At 39.4% G+C, this 22,083-nt stretch overlaps 1 protein-coding gene across 1 annotated transcript in view; it reads left to right on the top strand.

Annotated features, from left to right (window-relative positions):
• The window catches only part of PPA2 (inorganic pyrophosphatase 2), a 41,790-nt gene that overhangs the window by 6,052 nt on the left and 13,655 nt on the right, over nucleotides 1–22,083 (top strand). The window contains exons 3-8 of the mRNA XM_058803752.1: nucleotides 832–896; nucleotides 2,542–2,586; nucleotides 10,905–10,958; nucleotides 13,400–13,519; nucleotides 16,485–16,571; nucleotides 17,851–17,977. Of these exons, the coding sequence (XP_058659735.1) occupies nucleotides 832–896; nucleotides 2,542–2,586; nucleotides 10,905–10,958; nucleotides 13,400–13,519; nucleotides 16,485–16,571; nucleotides 17,851–17,977 (498 nt within the window). The remainder of the gene's footprint in view (nucleotides 1–831; nucleotides 897–2,541; nucleotides 2,587–10,904; nucleotides 10,959–13,399; nucleotides 13,520–16,484; nucleotides 16,572–17,850; nucleotides 17,978–22,083) is intronic.

Here is a 22,083-nt window from a genome sequence, read left to right as displayed (position 1 = left end):
GAGGAACATCTGGGAGATTTCCAGGAATCGCTTATCAGCTGCATTTACTCTTCTTTGCTGAAGTGGTCAAAAGTCCAGAGCCGAGTGAAGTGCCTTGTCTGCTTTTTCCTTTGCTATGAACAGGGGTGCTAGCAGAGGAGAAATTCCTTGGGATTTGAGTTAGTGTTTGCACTCTTTTGATGTGATACGAGGACTTGAAAAACTTAAACATACACTCCAGTGAAATTAGTTTCTTTCTAGAGTGGGGGCAAGGCTGAGGTGCAGATTGGGCCCCCAGTAAGTTAAGATCAATTTCTGCTGGTTTCAAGGTGTTTCATATTGAGGGCTTAGAGCAATTATCCCATCCCTCACTTACTTTTGATCAGAATTTGGCCTATTATGTTGGGGGGTTGTGATCATGAAACTGTTTATTAGAAATACAGCGCAATCACAGAGGCAACATTGCTAGAAACCCAGATGAATTCACTTACCACTGATGGAAATTAGGTTCCTTTGTTTTTTTTTTTTTTTTAATTTGTTAATGGTTGTGTATGGCCAGGGAGTAGAAAAGAATGAAAGAATCTTCTTCCTTGTATAGCTTGTATTGCCAGGTAGAAGAGAAGCATAGTGTTGAATTCTAAAGCAATAACTTTGATTCTAATAATTCCTTGTCAAAACACTCAAATTCTTTGCCCTCCGTGTTGGTACATGCTTGAACTTGAACTTCAGAAAAAGTTTAACCAATAAACAATCATAGCATATATACATTTCTCTATTGTGTGGTGTTTAGCAACACAAACATCTTATGCCATATCTTTAGGTTTGCAATGCTACTTCGTTTTTGTCTTTCAGAGAATGCAGATGGTAAATATATTTCCCCATTCCATGACATTCCCTTGTTTGCTGGACCTAAAGAGGTATGTTTTTAATCCTTGAAACATGGTTAATTTCACAATGCTAATAGTTTTGTTGGTGTTCTTTAGATAAAAGTGTAGGTTTTAAAAGCTTTTTTTTTGGTAAACAACAGAGAAATGTATAATGCCAGAAAGGGCCACTCTTAAGACCGATGCCTTATGTAATGCAGGCACAATGACTACACCAAATTTTCTCAGCTAAGTTTAGTAACTTGGAGTGAAACATAATGATTGCTGTTTATACAAGCCTAGGTGTCTCTTTAAGTCTCTAAGTGATTGAGGGCAGGAGAACCCTCACTGTATCTTGTGATAATTCTCTGTGTTTAGGTTTGTGCTTGAATTAATTTTCTGCTGTTACTCTTATTGAATTAGCAGTTTTCTACACCTGCCATTAGAAGTGTACATTTCTGTCGTGGATGTACAGCACACACTTGCATAACTTATGGTGTGTGTCTGTAATTCCCAAAAGGAGCATTAGGATTGGAAGGCAGCAGCAATGCCTATGGGAGAAGCGGCAATCACACCTTTGGAGGCTCGCAGTGCGCGAGGTGCAGCTGAGCACTGTCACGTCTTGTTAGCCACCCTCCCTGGGGTTTCATTACAGCAATAATGAAACGGCTGTTTAGTCTGTCACTGATGGGAGAGCTGCCAGTCTTTGGTTTAGGCTGAGGCTTGCTTATCACAGGGTGCTTGTGACACAAACAGGCTGGGGGAGTTTTAGTCGTTTTCTTGTTTTGTTGCTGAATCTCTATGGGTGATATGAGTGGTGCAAAAGGTCTGTAGTTTGAATATGTTCAGATGGAGACTCCTGAACTAATGAACCAATCTCTTAAATTATTAAATATGAGAGACTGGAAATCTGAATGAAACCTTTTTGATCAGCAGACCCCAGTGCTTGTCAGTGGGAGAGGCAGGCCATTCAGAGTATCAATATTAAGATGCCATGTTCAGTCCGTGCTGTTGCTAGAAAAGCAATGGGCATTTTCATCACCTGTTCCCAGAGGCCTTGCTGTCCCTGCACCTAGAGTTAAAAGTTTGTGGGAGTAGCTTATAGCCTTGATTTTGCCAGTAGATTAAATTAGAGTACAGCAGTGTCTGATCAGTGTGGAGAGACATTCATTTTGGTGTGTTGGTGGGGAAATAGCACTCTACCCAAAATAGGGCCTGAAGGGTGAGCAAGAAGGGAAGTCATGGTTAAGGTCTCTCTTAATTTTGCCTTGTTTGCAGGAGAATGACTTAAGGATGTATGCTGGAATCTTTCCATCCCCTTGTCTAAGATTTATGGACTTTATGATGGATAAATCCAGCCCTTTTTTTTTTTTACTCATTTTGTTTATTTTGGATTGGTTTTTGTCTTCTTCAGCTGTACAGAAGGATGACTGTTTTTAATCAGTTGAGTACAGGCCTAAATTGCTGCTTAAATTTCTTGGTAGCTGGGAGAAAGTACATGTGTCCTTGTACATTTTTTATCTTCCTTTGTTAATGTCTCAAAGGTTAGAATTTCACAATGAAACAGAACTGAGTACTTACTTTTAAAAGTTATAATTTAGGCCTTTGTGCTCACAAAGGGTTGTTTCAATTGCATTGCAAAGTACTGTTGCTTTCTAGTATTCTTTATATACTTCTTTACTTCACTCTTTCCCTATAGGATAAAGAAATTCCAGCAAAGAGGTCAAAGACTACTGGATCTGAGGTACTGCTAAGTTTTTTTTCTTGTTGTTTTTTTTTTGACTATTACCTCTATTTCCTTTCCAACATCACTTTTCTGCAAAGTGAACTTGCTGTCACTGAATATAGTTGACGTATCTTCAAATGCAAGTGTTTTAGGAGAAGACTTAAAGAGATTTAATATTCTCCTCTTTGAATGGGCCAGAAATGTCAGAATTCCTTTATTGATCAAGATGTTCTCAAAGGCAAACACTTACGCCAGTCTTTCAAAGGTTTGTTATGACTTTTGCAGTGCAGATGTGTTATCTTTTTTGCTATTATGTTCGGAAATATTTGCAGTAAAACCTCCCTTAATGAAATATTCATTATTCTCTGACTGTGGATAATCTTTGCTTTATATACAGAACTTCAAAAATCTTGTATGTTAGGGCAGAAATTATACTGAGGATCTGCTTTTTAGAACTGAGGTTATGTTGTTTTCTGTACTTAGCTGGGAAGCCCAAAGGGAGAAAAACCACATCTGCTAATGGTTCAGCATTATCCAGCACTGAAGTTAAGACTGATAGAAGCCTAGAAAACATGGAAGATCTGCTCAGGCTTTTATTTTGAAACAAGATTTGTTTATTCAAATGTCTTTTCCAAAATATAACAATATTTGCTGTGCTTTGCCTGGCATAGACTCATCTAAAACTTAGTAAAAGAATGTGATAGAAAAAAAATGAGCCAAACTATGTTTTAAGGCCAATATATGTGGGTGGGCGGGTGTGTGTTCCAATCCTTATCTTCTCCTATCTGTTTGGCCAGTCATATTGCAAAACTGTAGCTACCCATCTGATGTGAAAGAACAGCCCTAACTGTCTGGGTTCTCATAGCTTTGCAGCCAGTGTGTGGTGCACTGGTTCTTGTGCTGTACAGCAGTCCCCACACGGTCCTGCACTATGTGTTTCCTCTCCCTTTGCTCTGTGATTCATTCAAGCTACAGTGCCTAAGTAAGGCTTTTTAGATTTCCTGTAGCTTGATGCCCATTTAGGTACTGTTTAGTAGATGTAGAATCATGCCTCAAAGAGGAGCTATTCAGGAGAAAGAGTATGTGCCAGTAGACTTTTATCAAAAATCATTGTCTTGCAACATCAGTTCTTATTTACAGCTCCTGCTGGCAAGTCAAGTATTCTGTGTCTTAGCTGCTTATAAATACTGACTGGTGCAAAGACATTACATGCAGAATCTGAAGTTGTTCAAAACTGCATTTGTCTGTGCTGTGAGGAGCATGGAAGCTTGTTGAAAACCGTGTTTCTAGTAGCCTGTGGAAAGAGGGGTAGAATGCCAGTGAGGCTGAGCAGCTCTTGTTTCCTTGGGCAGTGTAGCCTCCAGAGCTGCTTCACATAATTCCTGCTGGAGTTGTCTCTGGACTGTGGTTTAATAGAACTACAGAAAATGAAAATGAGCAAAGGCAAATGTAGAGTTCAATCCTAGCAGGCTTTTGATACAATTAGGCAAACAGATGTGCAGGCTGTAAGCTTCCCAAACATACTTAAATGGTGAAATGTGAGAGCACCTTTTTCATCGTGATCTTAGGGATTTGGGGAGGAGAAAGAAAACAGGAGGATCTTTGTGCTCTGGAAAGCAGTTTCTTCTCACAGTGGGCTCTTCAGCAGCTCTCCTCACCTTGCCTGATGAGAGATGCATCCTTGTGTGCTTGTATGCAGGGAAAGCGTAGCTTAATTAGGGAATAAAGGGAAAATGAGGAATTTAATGTAATGTACTGATTTCAGAAGACCTTTGAAGCCCTGGACTCCTTGTTCTTGTGTAGGAATGCAAAGGTTGCTGCTGATACCTCTTACTCAGTTGATCCTTCACTGAATTTGACCAGAATTCGAAAGTGATAGTTCTTGTCCTGGAAATGCATCTTTGAAACTTACGCTTTTAGGGTGGCAGTTACTTGTTACTCCAGACAAAAGCCCTCTTAAAGAGTTAAATTAAATGAAGTTTGTTAAATCATGCTGAACTGGTGTTTATCAGATGGCAGTCTAGCTATGGAAAACAAAGATAGTTTTGGAAGAGTCTCTTTAGTCAGTCTAATCTACTTTTAATTGTCCTTGATATTCCTGATGTCAGAAAAGGTCTCAAAGTTAGAGGACTTTCAGCTTTCAACGTTTGTGGGATAGAGAGCACACATCTTACAAGTCTGTGTCAGCTGTTTTGCAGCGTCAGTTTGTAGTTTCTAAGGGAAACACTTTCGAGTTTCTGTATTAACTGTTTTCACTAGTTCAACCACTTCTTGTAACATTTTAGACCTTCCCAAATCTCAGTTAAATTTAGCTTTGCAGATGCTGCTGACAACTGACCTTTTTGTTTTTGCAGGTGGTTTTTGGCTGTTTGATGACAAGAAAGAAGTTATTTTGAGGTAGAAACTATGCTGAAAGAAGTAATATTCAGCTCCAGTCTTAAAATTACTAGCAGCTTGCTATTAATTTCAGGGGTCTGAACCCCTGCATTGCCTTAAGCACTTGGAATCCACTCCTGCCCAAGTAAATCTCTGTGACAGGTTTCAAAAGTTTCACATTTCTCTCTGGAAAAGTGGATGTTTCCACTAGGTTTACAGTCAAAACTGTCAGAGCCTGACTGTTGAATATGGTCTTCCTTGTGTGGCAGGAAGAAGGCTTGAAGAGGTCATAATTTTCTTTTCAAGGCCAGCATGACATGTTGTTCCCTGCTGTAGTTGAAAGCGTTTGTAATCTACTTGTCATTGTATATCTTTGGAGAAGTATTCACATGTGGTGTCTTTCAGAGGACCCAGGTGTTCTTGAAACACAATGTTTCCTATGCTGGCTCTGGTGAGGAGTCTGTCCAAACATGTAGCGATTATAGTCCTCTAACTTGGAGACATTCACAAGAGCATTTGAAAAAAAAAATAGAAAGGAAACCAAGACAGCCTTTGTTTTGTTGTATCCTGTGGATTACACATTGCTGGGATGCCCTTGTGGACTTGAGCTGAGATGCTTCTGTGAGCCAAAAACTTGTGATAAATTAACTAGTCAGGTGGGATTTCAGGGCTCATCAGGGTGGTAGGCAGTCTGCATAGGTGATCTGACCTTGTGCTTCCAGCAGTATTCAAAACTGGTGTCAGAGATGTCATTTGGTAAAGTTGGTATGCTTCATTAGGAAAGGAGAAGCTGTTGTCATTTTCTTTGCAGAACAGGTGCACACTTTGTGCTGACTTTGTATTCTGCCTTAGCTACAGTCTCTGTAACTGTCCTTGGTGGTGTTAGACAGTTTTTCAGTATTGTGACCTGGGCTACAGTGTGTCCATTATGTGGTCAGGGATTTGTGTTCCAAATTTTAGGTGATCAGTGAATCTTTCACCCTGATGCTTGAACTTGCACAGACTTTTGCTATGGATGTCTCTATTAGATGCAGCCTCGCTTTGTGTTCCTACAGATGAACAAATGCTGAGAGTGGAAGTAATCTTCACTCATCAGTCCAGTTGAAATCCACCCAGAGTATTGCTGATTTACTAAGAAAGTTACATCAATTATTTGATCCACCTTAGCTTCAAATGAATGATTCCCTAAACTTGACAAAGCCTGTGGTTCATATTTATCATGGCATAGTTTTGCAGGTGAATGTGACCCATAACTGGTTTATCAGAGAAGGTGCCTGACACCAGTGAGATTGCTGTGTGTAAAAACCTACTGTACCTCCACGGTGTTTGTGATTCCCTTTCCAGTAGAACAGGAGGGAAGGACACTGTCAAGAGACTGCAGGCACTCTGTGTTTATGCTGGACATTGCATTCCTCTTTTGCTATGTGGCATGTTAATTTATATTGGAGAAGTTCCACTTTCTCTTCAGTGTCCAGATGCTTCTGGCATCTGGTTTGTTGTTTTAATTGGCAAATATCTTATAGCAAGTGTTACATTGGGAATGCTTATAACATGGCTGTTTATTTGATGAGGAAGTACCACTCCAGTTATTTCTGGATATATTTAATGACAGTACATATTTAGCTTCTCCTTTTTTTCCTCTTCTTTTTCTTCTATTTGCTTTCTTCCTTTTAAACATCGCCCTTTTTTCACACTACTGCCTGACTGCAGCTTATGATTTTCATTCTTGTTAGTCCTCAGGTACGTGCTGCCATGTTCAGTTGATGGCTGATGAGAATCCCTGCCAGATTGTAAATGAGCAGACAGAAAAAAAAAGAAATGATAGCTGCTTTTTCTTCTCTCTTTCTTCTGGACTCAGAACTTCTCTATGACAAAGAGTCAACAGCCCTCAAATGCTACCTCTAGTGCTTTTAGATTTTTAAAAGCATTCTACTATAAAAAACTAGCAAAGTAACTGTAAGCTTTAGCATATCTCTTGTCATGCATGGTGATGGCAAATTGCAGTCTGTAGAGGTTACTCCACTTCTGCCTCAAATTATCTGAACCTTCCAAGCTGAGCATTAAGGGTTGTAACCCTTGAGCAAAATCATACCTATTCAAAACCCTTCCCTCAAGTGTCTGAAGTAAGGAACTTTGGAATGACTGGGAAAGAAACTGGTTGAACAAGAAAGGGAAAGTTAGGTAAGGAAGAATGGGTTTTGAGAGAGATATAGGGCAGTCTAGAAAGGCAGGCATCAGAAAGGTCATGGTTTTTTATTTTTTCGTTCTGATACTTAGGTTTCTAAAAACAACCCTGGATCAAAATTAGTTATTTTCTGTAAGAATCTGTACAGCCAGAACTAGTTGTTTTTTTAAAGTAATTTAACTAGTTAAAACCAGGGTTTTTTTAAGACCATTAGTCTTAGAGGACAGAATGATGACTAACAGTTTACCTGGGTACAACAGTCTGTATTTTCTTGCTTTTCTCAATACTTGCTGTACAAGTATGCTGAAGTATTTTTGTATATATTTTTATCTTTCTATGTTTTTTTAATTTCGAAAACCAAAAGCTGTTTCTGTTTTCTGTGTGAAAGAGACATTTTTGCTTGTCTCAACAAAAACTATATCATGATACATTAAAAATGATGTTCAGCTGAAATGGAATGCAGTAAGGTGCCAAGAAGTGTTAAAGACAACACCTGAAAGAAGAAAACAGTTAAAACCTACGTGAGTTCCCATGTAATCTACTTAGGGTGTAGTTCTTAGGAAATAAGGGGTATCATTTACACATGCTAGTTGTTCCTACTGATGTAATTTTCTGCTGATTTTCTTATGCAGTTGTAGGAATTAAGAAATGTACTTTTGACTTCTCTGTGTTGAGCAAGTAGATTTCAGACCTCCCCTGCCCCATCACCTCTTCAAGGTATAACAGAGTTTAAGTGCAAATATCTGTCTTGTGTTCGCATTGACGCAATAGCCTGGGTTAAGTGTCCCTCTGGGCTCTTCATCTCCCTTCCCCTAGCAGATGCATTCTGTCCCTTTTTCTGAATCTAGGACACTTTCCTCCTCTTTTCTTCCATGCTCCAGGAATACTGTCCTGAGGAAACCGTCAGCCAGCCTGTTGCACGGTCAGCACTCATGGAGTCCCTTCTCCATGAGGCACTGGCAGAGCTGGGTTAAACCCAGACTGCAGTGATCTCACAGGCAGCCAGTTGACTGCTGTTGTACTAAGGCAGTTAAATGGTAAACTTTGCAAGCTATAGTTTTTGTTTAATAAGAGATCTTTTTGCTGTGATTTGAAGGTGTGTCAAATGGGCTGTTGAAACAGTCTTGCCATTGCTTGAGGGGTTAGAAGTGCTTACTTAGGGGGTTGGTGAGGTGGAATTTTTTATTTTACTGATCTAAGATAAAAATATCAATTACCAGATGCATTCACCAGCCAAAACTAACTGCTGAATGACACATGCAGATGGTAATCTGTGGAGACAGGTGGTGTCTGACACTTGCATTTCTTCTTTTCAGCTGAGGCAGGGACAGTTTACAGCAGGGCATGGAGGACAACTTTCAAGTGGTTAGAAAGAATAGGTGCTTGGTCTGGGGATAAAAGAGTGATGGAAACATTCCTGTGTGATACTTAGTTGAGGAGGAAAACAAGATAGGAAAGAGGAGGAAAAAACCCCTATAATACTAGGTAGTCTGGTTCTCTTTTCATCTGTCAAAATATCTAGTATGTGCTCGCCTTTCCACACGAGTGAATCTAGTCTTACTACTGTGAAAATTTGATTGCCCTATAAATAAAACTTTTTATTTTTAAATGTAAACACTGAATGAAGTCATTAATCTTTTGTAAATGCTTGTGGCAGCTTAGCATTAGAGAGAGTACTTTTGGGGATTTTTTTTGCATACAAATTAATCTGTCAGGCTGTCACATTTAAGACTCTTGACAATTCACATTTGACTGATACCACAAATTATGAGGTCCTGGTCTTCAAGCTGAGTTGAATCCCAGTGGTTTTATTATGTTTTTGAGAGCAGCATTGCATTAATTTCAGTCCAGTGTAGTCCAGCCCTGACTGTTGGTTTGGTGAAGACCTGGACTAACTGTTGACTAATTAAAAGCTCAAAACCAAGCATAGAGTCTGCTGAAGCCTTTGCATTCTTCATGGACAGGAAAGCATATGGCAGCATCTAAACAACAAAAATACAGGATTGTGGTGGAGGGGAAGACATCCCATATAATTCCAGTGGTTTGTGAGTTTTCTGCCTGTAGCTGCCAGTCAGAACAATTTTTTGGCCTGCTTGGCAGTTCCCTAAGAGTTTCTTGTCTGCACTGGCTTTCATACTGTGCATTTATCTTTTCCAAGTGTTTCCCAGATGGATGTGCATACTTTATTTGGCTCTCTTCCAACCCTTCTCTTACCTGCTCATGCATGTATGTTGCTTTGTTCTATCTGTTTGCTTGGTGTTGACATTTTTGAGCCCTCTTCATTTTAGTTTCAACTGTTCTTACATACATGAGGTGTATTTTATGAAACTGAGACTTATCTGAAACACTTTTTCTTTTTTATTTTTTTTGGTCATGACCTGGTTGGGAGAAGTGATTCCATCTGACATGCCACTGATTGCATTATGGGCACAGTACTTATGGATGGCAAATATAGTTTAAATTTATTGGGAATTGGCTGTCAGTATTGTGCATAGCTTGTGATTTCATAGTAGAAATGCTGAGTGACAGTTGAGATTTTCCTTTGCTTTCTTGCTTTCCACATTCCAGATTTGTTTGGGAGGAGATGATCATAGAACCATTGGAATTACTTTAATCAGACTGTGACATTGACCCTGGTAATGCTGTTTGTTTGTTTGTTGCTGCTGCAGGATGCAAGGAGCAAAAATACAAATATTTAAGGGTTCACTGGAGCCTTAATTGTGGTGTAGTTAGAGTATCAGTGCAAGTCTTCATTTGGTTCAACTTTGCATTTTTTTTCTTACGAATTTCTGCACAAACATATTTTGTCTTTCCTGACCTGTTGCAATTGCTAATACCAATATGATTTTTCCTTGGCTGTGAAGAGATGTCCCAGGCAATGTGATATTTTTGAGGTCATTGTAGTAGTCTAAAACAGGTTGTAGACCTTGCTTGATGTTTGTTCTAGTTACCCAATTCAGTAAGTCCTCTGCTCCTTGGCAGGGCTTAACTCAGCTTCATAAGAAGAAATCTTAGGGCAGTTACACAGAATTTTTCTCTTTGGAAAATGTTGCTTTAACCTCCTCAGTAAGAAGGTGTGGTCTGCTTATTTGTCTTCTAAAAGCATGAAAGTTTACATGTTTATTGGGTTTTTTCCTCCCACACAACCTTATAAAAAACTTTCACTTTGTTTCTGTTAGAAAGGCTAACACAAATGTGAGCTGTCTGTGTCCATGCCCTTCCTCTGCCATCACGTTTGGATTAGTATCAGCTCACTTGAACCAGATGTGACAGAGAAACAGAACCAGATGTGACAGAGAAACAGAAGTGTCATTTGCATGAGTTTTGAAAAATAGTAAGGCAAAAGAGGAGGGCCTGAAGGAATAAATCCATGGGGGAAAAACTCAAAACATGGTCCTTTCCACTTCTTAGGGGAAGCTAACTCTGTCCTATAGAAACATTCAATCCTCTCTGACAAGTAGACTGAACCTCTGCCTCATGGCAAACCATTCCATGGACATTCTGAACATTTTGTGAAGGGTGATATTGACATGGGAACAAAAAACATCAGGAGTATTTCCGTTGCTCCTTGTTGTCCTTATTTTTAAAAGGGTGAGGTAGGGAAGGGATGAACCATGGAGGTTGATACAAAGGAACTATACAAATAAAAGTGGCTGTAACACAGAAATGTGATATGTGTTGCTGCTGAATGCACAGGAGAGAATTTGTGTTACTGTAAAATACTAATTGCCAAGTGGAATTTATTTTCAGTTCTGTTACTATTTTTTTGTTTTAGGTCCTGTTTAATATGGTTGTAGAAATGCCTCGTTGGACCAACGCAAAAATGGAGGTAATTAAGAAAAATGCCTTGATTATATAGATGTTTGTGGAAGTTACAACAATGCAGTGGCTTCCAGTAGGCAGAATGTAATCACAGTTTGGATTGCTCTTTGCGCACTAAAATGTTATCTGTTAAAAAATTGGTTTGAAGTGGTGCATACACTTTCCTTGCAATTACAGAAAGCGTTGAGCTACTGATTGTTTTCTTGGTGGAAGCGGGAAAAGCAGGTGGGCACTGCATCTTGACAACCCTTTCACTGCAGAGTGCAGCATATCTGCAGCAGAGTCCTGGAGTACTGACTTTTAGGGTGTTTTCCAGCATTTAGACTAACTCTTAGACTCTGTTTGCTTATGGAGCATTCCACTCAGATGATTTAATTCATCATTTCCACTGTATATGTGTTAGGCCAAATCCCAACAAATGGAGATGCAACTAAAAGAGCATTTCCTTGTGACCAAAAAAAAAATATTTGGGGACTTCACTGATTGAAAGTATGAACTCCTGCAGGGAGATATTTTACAAGTAGTAAAAGCATTTGTAGTGTTTGTGAAACAACAGATCTCACCAGGATATGTCCTGTCTTCCTGAACATTTGTATTAATTTTAGGCATGCTTCCCAGATGCTTTTAAGGAAGTTCGTGGTTGAGCTGTTAACTCTTTTAATTATTGAAAATAATACCAAAGAACCTTCTTAGCCTGCTATTTGAGACTTTTTTTCCTTTCCCTGATGATAGAACTGTGTTTGCCATCGCAGCTATTACTCTTCAAGCAGGGTTACTTCAGATATTTACCGTTTATTTTAAGCTCATGATTTATTGTGGCAGCTGACTTCTCTTTTGCAGAGGATCCATTTGACAGTGCTACTTGAACTCTGCCTAAAGCTCAGAGTGCTCTCCCTATGCTTCTCATTATGTCAGGAGTAGAAAAGTTTGTCCTGCTAGGTTTAGAAATCATTGATTTTAGGCTTTTTGGGTTTGATGGAGGAGACTAGATGTAGTTTCCTAATATTTAACTTTTAATATCCTTAAAATTTGCTGCATCAATTAAAGTAGTTGTCTTGCATTGCCATCGTGTCCTGGCAATCCTTCAGTCCTGACCAGGGTAAGCTGCTAATTCCTGCTATTACCAGATCTTGTCTGTTCATCTCTCCTCACATGCAATGGAGACTTCAGGACATTAAGCCTTGCATTAGTATGAATATCTACCCACTGTTACATTTCCTGCTACAGATCTTCTCCTCCTCAGCTTGTTCTATTTCTGTTTTTCTTCCCTTGGTGCCCTCAGTTACTCCTCTTTGTCCCAGTTTCTGTGAACAAAAGGCATTGCTGAGCTCCACTTCCATCAGTGTCCCAGGTGGCTGTTTGAACCCTTCACTGTTTGGTTATGACCAGGAGCAGGTAGAATCCAGTGTGAAGCCAGAAATGTGTGAACCGTCATCTTGGCTCCTGGGGGGGGTTTACTTTTGGAATGAGTACATGCTGTTGAGGTTGGTGGTTCTAAAAGGCGGAATTCCTTTGAGATGACTTTGGTGATGGTGCTTCAGGTGAAGGCCAGGGATATAAAATGGATATGGGCTGAGGGCTGTGTGCTCATGCAGGGAAACTATGCACCACTTGAGTGTAATCACTTGAGCCTGTAACAAATGTTTTGCCGCTCAGATGAGTGTTTGTAAGCAAGAGCCAAGCTAATGTGGGTTGGTGGGTTGGGATTGTGGTGTGGAGTGTCAAAGGGTGGTTACAGTGCAAATTAGCTGTGGTGGGTAACTCAGGCAGTGGCTCTATGTGTGTGGTTTGTGTATGGGCTTTGGGGGAGGATGTTACTATTCAGCTGTAGCTCAGCTTTTCTGTCAGTGCTTCTTTCGGAATAAGAATGCCCTCTTTAACTGGTAGCTTAACTTGTTCCAAATCTGTTTTAAGTTGGCATTTGCTGACTATGAGGAACTTGTGCTTGGGAAAAGCATCTGTATGCTGAGAGGTGATGGAAAAAAAGGGGGTGGTGTTTGCAATTGGAGAGCAAGGAGCAGAGGGCAAGAACATGAAACATTTCCTCTGTGGCTGTCAAAGCTCCTCTTGTTGAAAGATGTTGTGCCACCATTTGCATGTGTGTTGAACTTGTACCATAAAGTCCAAGAGCTTCTGACTTAAGTTCCTTTCAGTTTTTATGTTTGACCATGACAGCCTCCTTAGAAATTTATTACTTTCTCTTCTAGATTCATTTTTTCTTGCATACTTTACAGCATTATTTAATACCTTAATAAGCAGCTTTTTGAATATGACCCTTGAGATTCAGAGTGAGGCTGTAGTAGTTTTAATAGTCCTCAAACCACAAGCTTGTGCTGCCAGATGGATCTTTCTCACTGGTTGGGTATGGAATTAATTGCTTTCCATTTTAACATTCTCCTTCTCTCTTTTCCTCTCCCTGCTCCCCACCCTCTTTCACGATCTGCTTAGATTGCCACAGAGGAGCCATTGAATCCCATTAAACATGATACAAAGAAAGGCAAGCTTCGATATGTGGCAAATATCTTTCCTCACAAGGGTTATATATGGAATTATGGTGCCCTCCCACAGGTAACATTTTTGTTATAATGGTGAAAGTTTTCTGTCTTCTGTGTAAATTGCCTTGTAAATCTTGGATAGTGCCTGAATGCAAATCAACTGCAAGAGGGGTGATTCTCTTTGATACATTTGTAAGTTAGGATTTTTTTATGTTGAACTTTATTGTGTCCATAAATTTTGATCGGAATTTGGGTGTGGGAATAAATAGGAGCTATGTTTTCAGGAAGGAGTTAAATGATGAAGAAATCTCAAATCTTTAGTCTATGCCTCTGTACTGTACTGATAGAATTAAATTGTCATGGTCTGCCATTCGAGAATATTTTGTCAAGTAGACCTTTTCTGCTTAAACAAAGCATTTATTTAAAAATTCATTTAAGATTTTCATGTATTGCAGCTTAAATTTTAATTGGGATTTCTTAGTATCTTTAACGAAGAGGAATACAAGGGCTGTTCTTTTTTAGATTAAACCTCAACTGCCTTCCTTAACATTTCTCTGAACTGTGAGACTTTACTGATCGTGACACATTGAAAACTTTGAGCCTTGAAAAAGTCCATCTAATGGCTGAAATTTTGAGTATAATGAAAAGCTTTAATTTTTTTTCATTTCTGTGAATAACACATTAGACTTCCATTAGTACTGAAGAACATGATGGAGCTTGAAAAGAGTAATTTATTTTCTTTGCATGTAACTGTATTGGAATATGAGTCCCAATATTACCAGGTAGATTGTGCCTGGGCCAGTCTGACCCTCGCTGCTAGGCCAAAGGCAGCAACTGTGGTGTGTCACCCCAGAGATACCTTGGCTTGCTGGAGTTTGCAGCTGGGCAGCTGAACAAGTCCAGGCTTGTTAGGAACTCCGTTTACCTCAGGAGGAATGGCTTCTGGCGGTGGTGAAGAGAAAAAGAGATGGATTCTGCTGGAGGGTTTAAATCCAGAGGTTTATTCCATGGTTACAGAGGTCTGAATGTAGGCAACTGCTCCAACATGCAGCCGCATGGTCTGATTCACCTTTTAAGCTCAGGGACGGGGGGAGGGGAGGTACAGGTGAGCCACCAACCAGGTGAGAGGGGCAGGGTCTCAGGGGAAGATGACACCCAGACAGGCCAATGACCCCCAGGCCTGAGGGGCATCCTTTGAACTTGACCAACCACACACCTTCCTGGAATGTTAAGCCTGATTGACAGGACTCACTCAGCATGGGGGCAAGGGGGAAGGGAGAGAGGTATAGGCACACCTGGGGAAGTGACCTGGAAGTCTAAAATGGGACATTACAGCACACCACAACATAACTGTATAAGCAATGAAAGTTGAGTCCCAAAAATCTGCTTACATGTTTGATCCCTGGAGAGGAGATGCTAGGCAGGTTCTTGAATACAGCAGTGAAATCTTGTCCAGTCAACAGTGTCAGTAGACAAAGTTTCCAAGTAGGTGTAGTTGGAAACGAGCAACTCCATTTAATGTTTTGAAATTTGTGTGTTCCTTAGTTCAAAGCCAGAATTATTTGAAAATGTAAATATTTTCCTGCAAAAAGTGCATTATTTTGGACTTAGAATACTTTCCTCAGGAGAAATGTTTGGCATCCCTTGTTACTTGGTGAGCTGGGGAGGGCTGAACATAATTGTCATTTTTAATTTCTTCTATATTAGACTATTTGCTATCATAGCAGAAGTTGCTGTGCTGTCCAGAGAACAATACTATTCCTTCCTTCTAACTGAGAGGTGAAGAGGTGTGACTGGGCAGAAGAGAAATACTGCTATAATGCAGCCCTAAATAAAAAGCACTTTGGAAGGACAAGAGGACACAGTCTTAAGCTGTGTCAGGAGAAGTTTAGGCTAGACATTAGAAAAAAAAATTTGCAGAAAAACTAACTGGGCATTGGAATGGGCTGCCCAGGGAGGTGATGGAGTCACTGTCCTGGAGGTGTTTAAAAAAAGGCTGGATGTGGCACTCAGTGCCATGGTTTAGTTGATGAGGTGATGTTAGATCATAGGTTGGACTTGATGATCTCCAAGATCTTTTCCAGCCAACCTAGTCCATTCTGTGAAGAGTACTGGAAAAGTAAATATAAATTTTAAAATCTCTCTTGATTTCACTTCAGCAGTTTTTTGGTAATGATTCTGCTACCTAAACATATTATTTTCATCATTTTGCCTTCCAGTATCAGTCAAGTTCTCAAGAGCAAGTTTGGGGTGGAGTTATAGTCACAGACCGTAGAAGCTAGCAGCACAGCTCCTTGGAAAAAAAAGTTTTCTATAATCTTTTCAATAACACCTAATTGGACTCACAATTCTTAACAGAAAAACTTGTCAACTGTAGGATGAATTACTCATTACTTGTAAAAGTAGAAACAAGTACTTGTAGTAATTAAGTTAGTATAACTCAGCTAGGATTCCTTGCTTGTGCAGTATTCAGAGCAGGGGTTTAAACTTTCCTCTTTGGTCTTCAACTCTTAGCTGTCCTTTGGAATGTACATGTCTCAAAATACTCAGAAATACTTCATACCTAAATCTAAAATCTTTAAAAAGCTTTTTGGGTGCTGATAAATATATGCATAGAAGTGTGGTTCACTCAAAGCTTAGATGTGTTAGAAAATAATTTATGTTAATATCATGGTATGTAATAAGTATAACAAAAATGTAATTGTAAGATGTCCTAGCTTGATCCCACTATCACTAGTAACTAGAAAAATCCATATTCAGTCCTCTGATGCCTTAATCACTGCAATTGGGTAAAATGTATCTGTTGAGTCATTGACACTGGAAAAATATGTCCTCAGTAATCCTCATGTCGGTTGTCCTGAGTATGAATTACTCAGTGTCAGACCACTGGCTGTTTACTTTTTTCCTCCCATTGAGCAAGCCTGTTCTCGGAAAGCTGATGTTTTTATTGTTACTTTTGCTAATCTTTGTAATTTAGTGGTAAAATGAGTTGTAATTGCAGTTCAGCAGCTAACTGATAGTTCTCTTTTCCCTGGCAGACCTGGGAAGATCCAAACCATACGGATAACCTTACAGGATCTTGTGGGGATAATGATCCTATTGATGTTTGTGAAATAGGTTCAAAGGTTTGTATTTATCAGGATTCATTTAATTTATCAAGGTTAACGTAATAATTTGGTAGCAACTTCTGAAAGAAAAGGTCAGATGGAAAACAAGAAAAGATGTGTTAATAATGTTAGGGACTGACAAAAGTATCAATAGAGGATCTAAGGAGAGAATAGGTGAGAAAATGGTGGATTTTTAAAAAGGATGGGGGAAGGTAGGATTTGGTGAAGTGTTTATACTGGTTAAAAGGGAAAATAAAAGAACAACATCCTGAAGTTGTGTAGTTGGACAGTAAGTTTTGGGTGAAGGAAGTGACAGTTAAGATTTATTTCTTTTTTCCCTGTTAGCAGTATTGGAGCTAGGAATAATGAAAAATGAGGAAATATGACAGCATCATGCATATTAGAATTATAAAATCAGACCCACAAAGGAGGTAGTTTTGATTTTACTCATCGGTGCTAAAAGAAGTAGATCCTCTTTTCTAGAGAAGACAGGAACCTGCTGCAGTGTTGCAGAGTTATGAGTTGTGGAATGGATAGCTGAAAAAGAGGTGCAGCAAGGAGCATTAGTAGGTATAAAGGAAAGGTTTAGCTCACTAAAGAAAATTCTACATATCTAGAGGCAGCAAAGAATGGAACAATGCTGTATCGAAAATGAGGTTATGAAATGGACGAGTTTGAAAGAGGGATCTCTTAGGATATTTCAGTATGGGGAAATTTAATTAATGACTTCAGTGAAAGTGGCTTTATTTGAGGTAAGAAACCTAAAGATTAATCTCAAGGGATCCAGAAAGAGTTAAAGAGGAGATATTAGCTGGTAGGGAGAAGGTTCCAAAGAAAATGCAAAAATGGTTGTGTTGGTATTTCTGGGGGAGTGCTATGCATTTATATGTGTATATTGGAGTCCAGAGGAAGGAATAGCAAGACAGAAAATAGGACCCTGAGTTCAGAAAGTAGAATGTCAAGGGACAGGAAGAAGTTAAAAAATTAGTATGAGACGCTTCTGACTTACAGTTTGGAAGGAAAACCAACAAAATGTGAGGGAACTAGGGTAAAAGGGAATGAAAAAAAATTATCTACTTTTCTACTTAAATAAATGCTGACTGGAGAATTGAGGATTGGAGAATAGTAACGGTGGAAGAAAGATCTGCAAACACACTACACATCTATTTAGTATTTCTAGCTATCTTGCAATTTTGTTACAACCTGCGGGTGAAAAATGTAAAACTATTTTTTTAAGGTAAAAGAGAAGTTTTACATGTTGTTTTCGAAATCTTTGTGGCATTACTTTCTGTTTCAGGTTCGTTCTTCTGGTGAGATTGTTCAGGTGAAGGTCTTGGGTGTTTTAGGTCTTATTGATGAAGGAGAAACAGATTGGAAGATAATTGCCATCAGCGCAGATGACCCAGAAGCTCAGAAAATCCATGGCAAGTATTTTTGTTTTTCCTAATGCAGTTATGTCAGAAACTTGCCCAGCAGAATAGTGCCTGAGTTTAGGCCTCCCAGGATAAGAAGCAGATAGTGGAAAGGCAAGACTTTTTTGTTTGTTTGTTTTGGGTTTTTTGTTTGCTTGGTTTTGAGTTTTTGGTTTTATTTATTTTTGGTTGTGTTTTAGGTCAGGTGCTACCTTCAAGTAGGACATATATGCTTTCACACTAAACTTCTAAAATGGTTTGCTTGGATTTTCAAAGGGACACGGCATGCAGAAAGTTTTTAGGCTCCTGAAACACAACTGCCTTAGAAAGTGACCTCCAATAATTACAGGCTTATGTATTGTGTAGTAGTGCATATTTACCTGCTCTATGTTATGTAGCACACTACTGTTTTCCTTTTTGAAAGTGTTTGTTCCTTTTATATCTACAGGCATTGTGTAGCATTCTGACAAGACATTCCAATGTCTTGCCACTTTTAAGAGGATTGCTTCCAGAGTTTGTTGCTTAGTGTGAACAATTGGGTTTCACCTTTTAGCTTGAAAATTGGCAAAATAAACTGCTAATGCAGCTTAGCCTCATCAGCCTTGATGATGAGCTGTGCAGGGGGAAATATCCTGCTCAAACTTGTCCTCCCTGTGATCAGACTTGTGGTATCCAAATGAAACTCGAATACTGAAGTGTGTTCATGTGAGTAGCACATGAGGTGTCATTCTGATGTGTTAAAACTGCAGGAAGTTAAGTTTTCATAGCACAGGTAAAGTGCAGTTTTTCTCTGGATAGATGGAGATTTGCTTCCTCAAATGGAATATTACTGGGAATCATGAGGTTTGTCTAAAACTGATTGTTAGGAAACCAGAAACCATACATACCATCAGGTATGTACAATGACAATCTGCTCTTTGTTGGTATGGGAGCACCAAGGTGCAGAGTGGCCTTTCTGTAGGAATAGACCAATCCAGTTGCTTTTTAAAGAAGTGTGTTTCTCAGCCATTGAGGTTTTTTCATGGTTTCTGAATGTAAAGTATATCACTGGACTAGTCCTTCATTCTCAGTTTTCTTGCAGGTTACTTTCACATGGAGAATACTTGACTTGTGGGGAAAGAAGGGGAGAAGAAGAGATGAGGAAAAGGAAACTCTTGGGTTGATGCTGATTAAAATCATTGGGCAGATGAATTACTGCATAGTGTTTATGACTCTTTAACTACTTTGACAGTTAGAGATTAAGAAGTTCAGCTTAAGGAAAGAGTAAGTAATAGTTTGCTGTTAATGTCAGTATCAATTTAAACCGCTCTGTAATGTGCAGTAAAATGCAGTATAAGTGTCAGTAGTTAAAAGTGAATAGCATTTCATTTCTAGGCACTGTTCTGCTTAAAGACTTACCTTTTCTCCCTGGCAATTTCTGAGAGAATGTGGTCAGAAAAGTGGATGAGAGAATTCAGAAAGGGAGTCCACTAAGCAGGGGCAAAACTGTGGTAGTTTATTCCACTATTATTTATTATTTGGGATTAACTGTCTGTATTTGAAAGCTCTCTCTGTTTTTTTGGTTGGTTTTGTTTTTGTTTTTCCCCAGGTAATGACTGATTTATATCAGCTCTATTACTTCTCCCCACCCAAATAAACTAAAGTTGTAAGAGCTTTAGTCTTAAAAAAGGAAGAAAAAGTAGTAGGAGGAATGGGCAAACCATTGCCTGTAATTGATTCCTGTGTGCATCCTTTCTTATCAGGGATATGTGCAAAACTTCAAGAAGAGAATTGTCCTGAGATTCAAAGAAGTGTAGAACTACTTATCCAGTTTAATATGATTTCCCTTTGGGATTGGAGTTGCAGCCCAAAATTTACAGAAAAAACAAAAGGGGAAGAAAAAAAGCCCCTGTCTGCTTTCAGAAGACATGACTGGCTTGCAGTGTTTAACAGCAATCATTCTTCAGTCTGAAAACAAACAAATCTGCCGGAGCAGGCAGTACAATATGTCCTTTTATACTTGTTTTTCCCCCTTCCCAAAGTTTTTAATTATTTCAGCATAAAGGGATGGCAGCTACGGATAAAACCAGTCTCTCCCTCTGTAATTGATGTGCTGCTGTGTTATGGAGGTGGCCTCCTGGGGAAGATGAGGCTAAGTGTTGCCTTCTAATCCTGTCCAGTCACTTCTGTATCATTTGTTAAAGATTTCCAACTGCACTGAGAATCATCACATTTGCTTTCAGCTCAGTATGTGCGGAGCCCCCAGTGAACATTTGGAAAAGATAATTTCAAGACACCAGAGTGGTGATTACTTGCAAACCCCATCCTGAGCCTGCACTGTGTGTTAACTCCCCTTGCCTCTTTAAGCACACACCAGGTACCTGGGATATTCTCCTTCCAGGATTGCAATCCTTCTCATAAGTGCAATTGATTTTTCTGAGACTTCACAGAACTCAGAACTGAGAAGTCACAACTTCTGAGTGCTTCTCATTGTTTATTCATAGCACTTCACTGGACTGTGTTGTGCAGGCATTTATTGATAAATACTGGTTTAAATTGGAAACCCTGCCTAGAGCTCTCTGTTTCACACAGAGCAGTGAGAAACTCTTGTTTACAGTGACAATACCCAGGAATGATAGGCAGTGCTTAGTGTCTGTTTTAAGTGAGAACTCTGTCATCAGGAGGAATAGCAGGGTCTTAGTGTCTTTTTGGATTGACTTTGTAAGGTAATCTGTTTGAAATAATAGCACTTAATTCTGGTGGGCATAGGGACAATCACCAAATACAAGTGGTATGTCAGATGCAGACATCTGTGTGAGAAAGATAAATCTGATCATGTCTAGTTGGAGTCTAAAAGCAACTATTTCATTAAGATCTGGCTTTGTGCTGTTGTGTTTCTGCTCAGGCAGTTGCTAGGCAGATGGCTGTTAGTAGACCAGCGGAGCAACATTAGACCAAACAACTCTGAGAAAATACCTAAAAGCTCCTCCTTGCAGACTGAAACACTAAATCTTGGTGGTGTGATAGGCTGGGTTGTTTTCTTTATTTTGTTGGAAGTAAATTTTTGTGGTAGAAAGGTTGCTTGTCTGCTTATCTCATAGTCTGGATTGAATTTAATATATTGGATATATTTGAGTTCACTTGTATATCTAATACTTTTCTAGTTTGGGCTCAGAAGGGATGAGTGACAATTTTATGCTGTGATTTGGTCTAAATGTATGTGGCATCTTCATATTGGACAAGAAGTTTTAAACATCACTGGCAGTTGAAGCAGGAACTGTGTTTGAAGCAGTGTATGAAGTCTGGCTTTCAAAAGGTCATCTTGCCCTCCTTCAGCAAATTGGACTAATCATGTATTAGTCCATGGCATTATGGAGGTGATTTACTGGCCTGGAATCTTAGCAGCCATTTTTGCTGCCATTGCTCACTGGAAAGATGCCAGGATCTATTCAACAGCAGTTGGTGGTATCTGCTGGCTTTATTGTGCTACCTTTTGCTGACACTGGTGTAGTTAACTGTGCTGTGTTGCCACGCTGCTTTTACAATACACATCTCAAGATAGGGTTTAGTGATCAAACCCTAAGTGGCAAAACTAAGGCATGTTGTATATTTTGTACTAAATATTGTTACAGACCTTTACATGTGAGTATATTTATTCACAGAGAAGCAGCAGAGGCCCAGAAGGCCTTTGTTGTGGATTTCTGTAAGCACCCAGTATAAAGAAATTATTTTGCTGTACCAAGTCTCCCCTCCTACCCCTTGCACAAAATACACCAAATGCCTTTATATGGAATGTAGCTGCAGCTTCCTGTAAATGTTTATAAGATGTTATTAAAAACATATGTCCTCTCTTCCCACAGACCTTGTTTAGAAAGCTTGCTGCAAACATGTTTTAGCTTTGCTTGCTGGAAGCAGCATCTGTTGTACTAAAAATGGTAGTTTTGTACAAATGCTTTTGTTGCTCTCTTCTGTAAAGCCAGTTAGAATTAGGGGAGTGTTAGCTCACTCCCCTGACAGAGAGGTAGCAGCAGTTCATGGTGCCAGCCTCTAGGGTTTTTCCTTATGGACACTGAACTGCAGCCCTTAATGTGATTGGCTGTCTCTTTTTAACCCTTGGCACTTAACTTTGGTGCCCAGAA

The sequence above is a fragment of the Ammospiza caudacuta genome, chromosome 4, assembly GCF_027887145.1.
Source record: "Ammospiza caudacuta isolate bAmmCau1 chromosome 4, bAmmCau1.pri, whole genome shotgun sequence".
In the NCBI taxonomy this organism is placed as follows: Eukaryota; Metazoa; Chordata; class Aves; order Passeriformes; family Passerellidae; genus Ammospiza; species Ammospiza caudacuta.
Note: the sequence above shows the minus strand (reverse complement) of the source record. Positions and strands in the feature narration are given on the sequence as shown.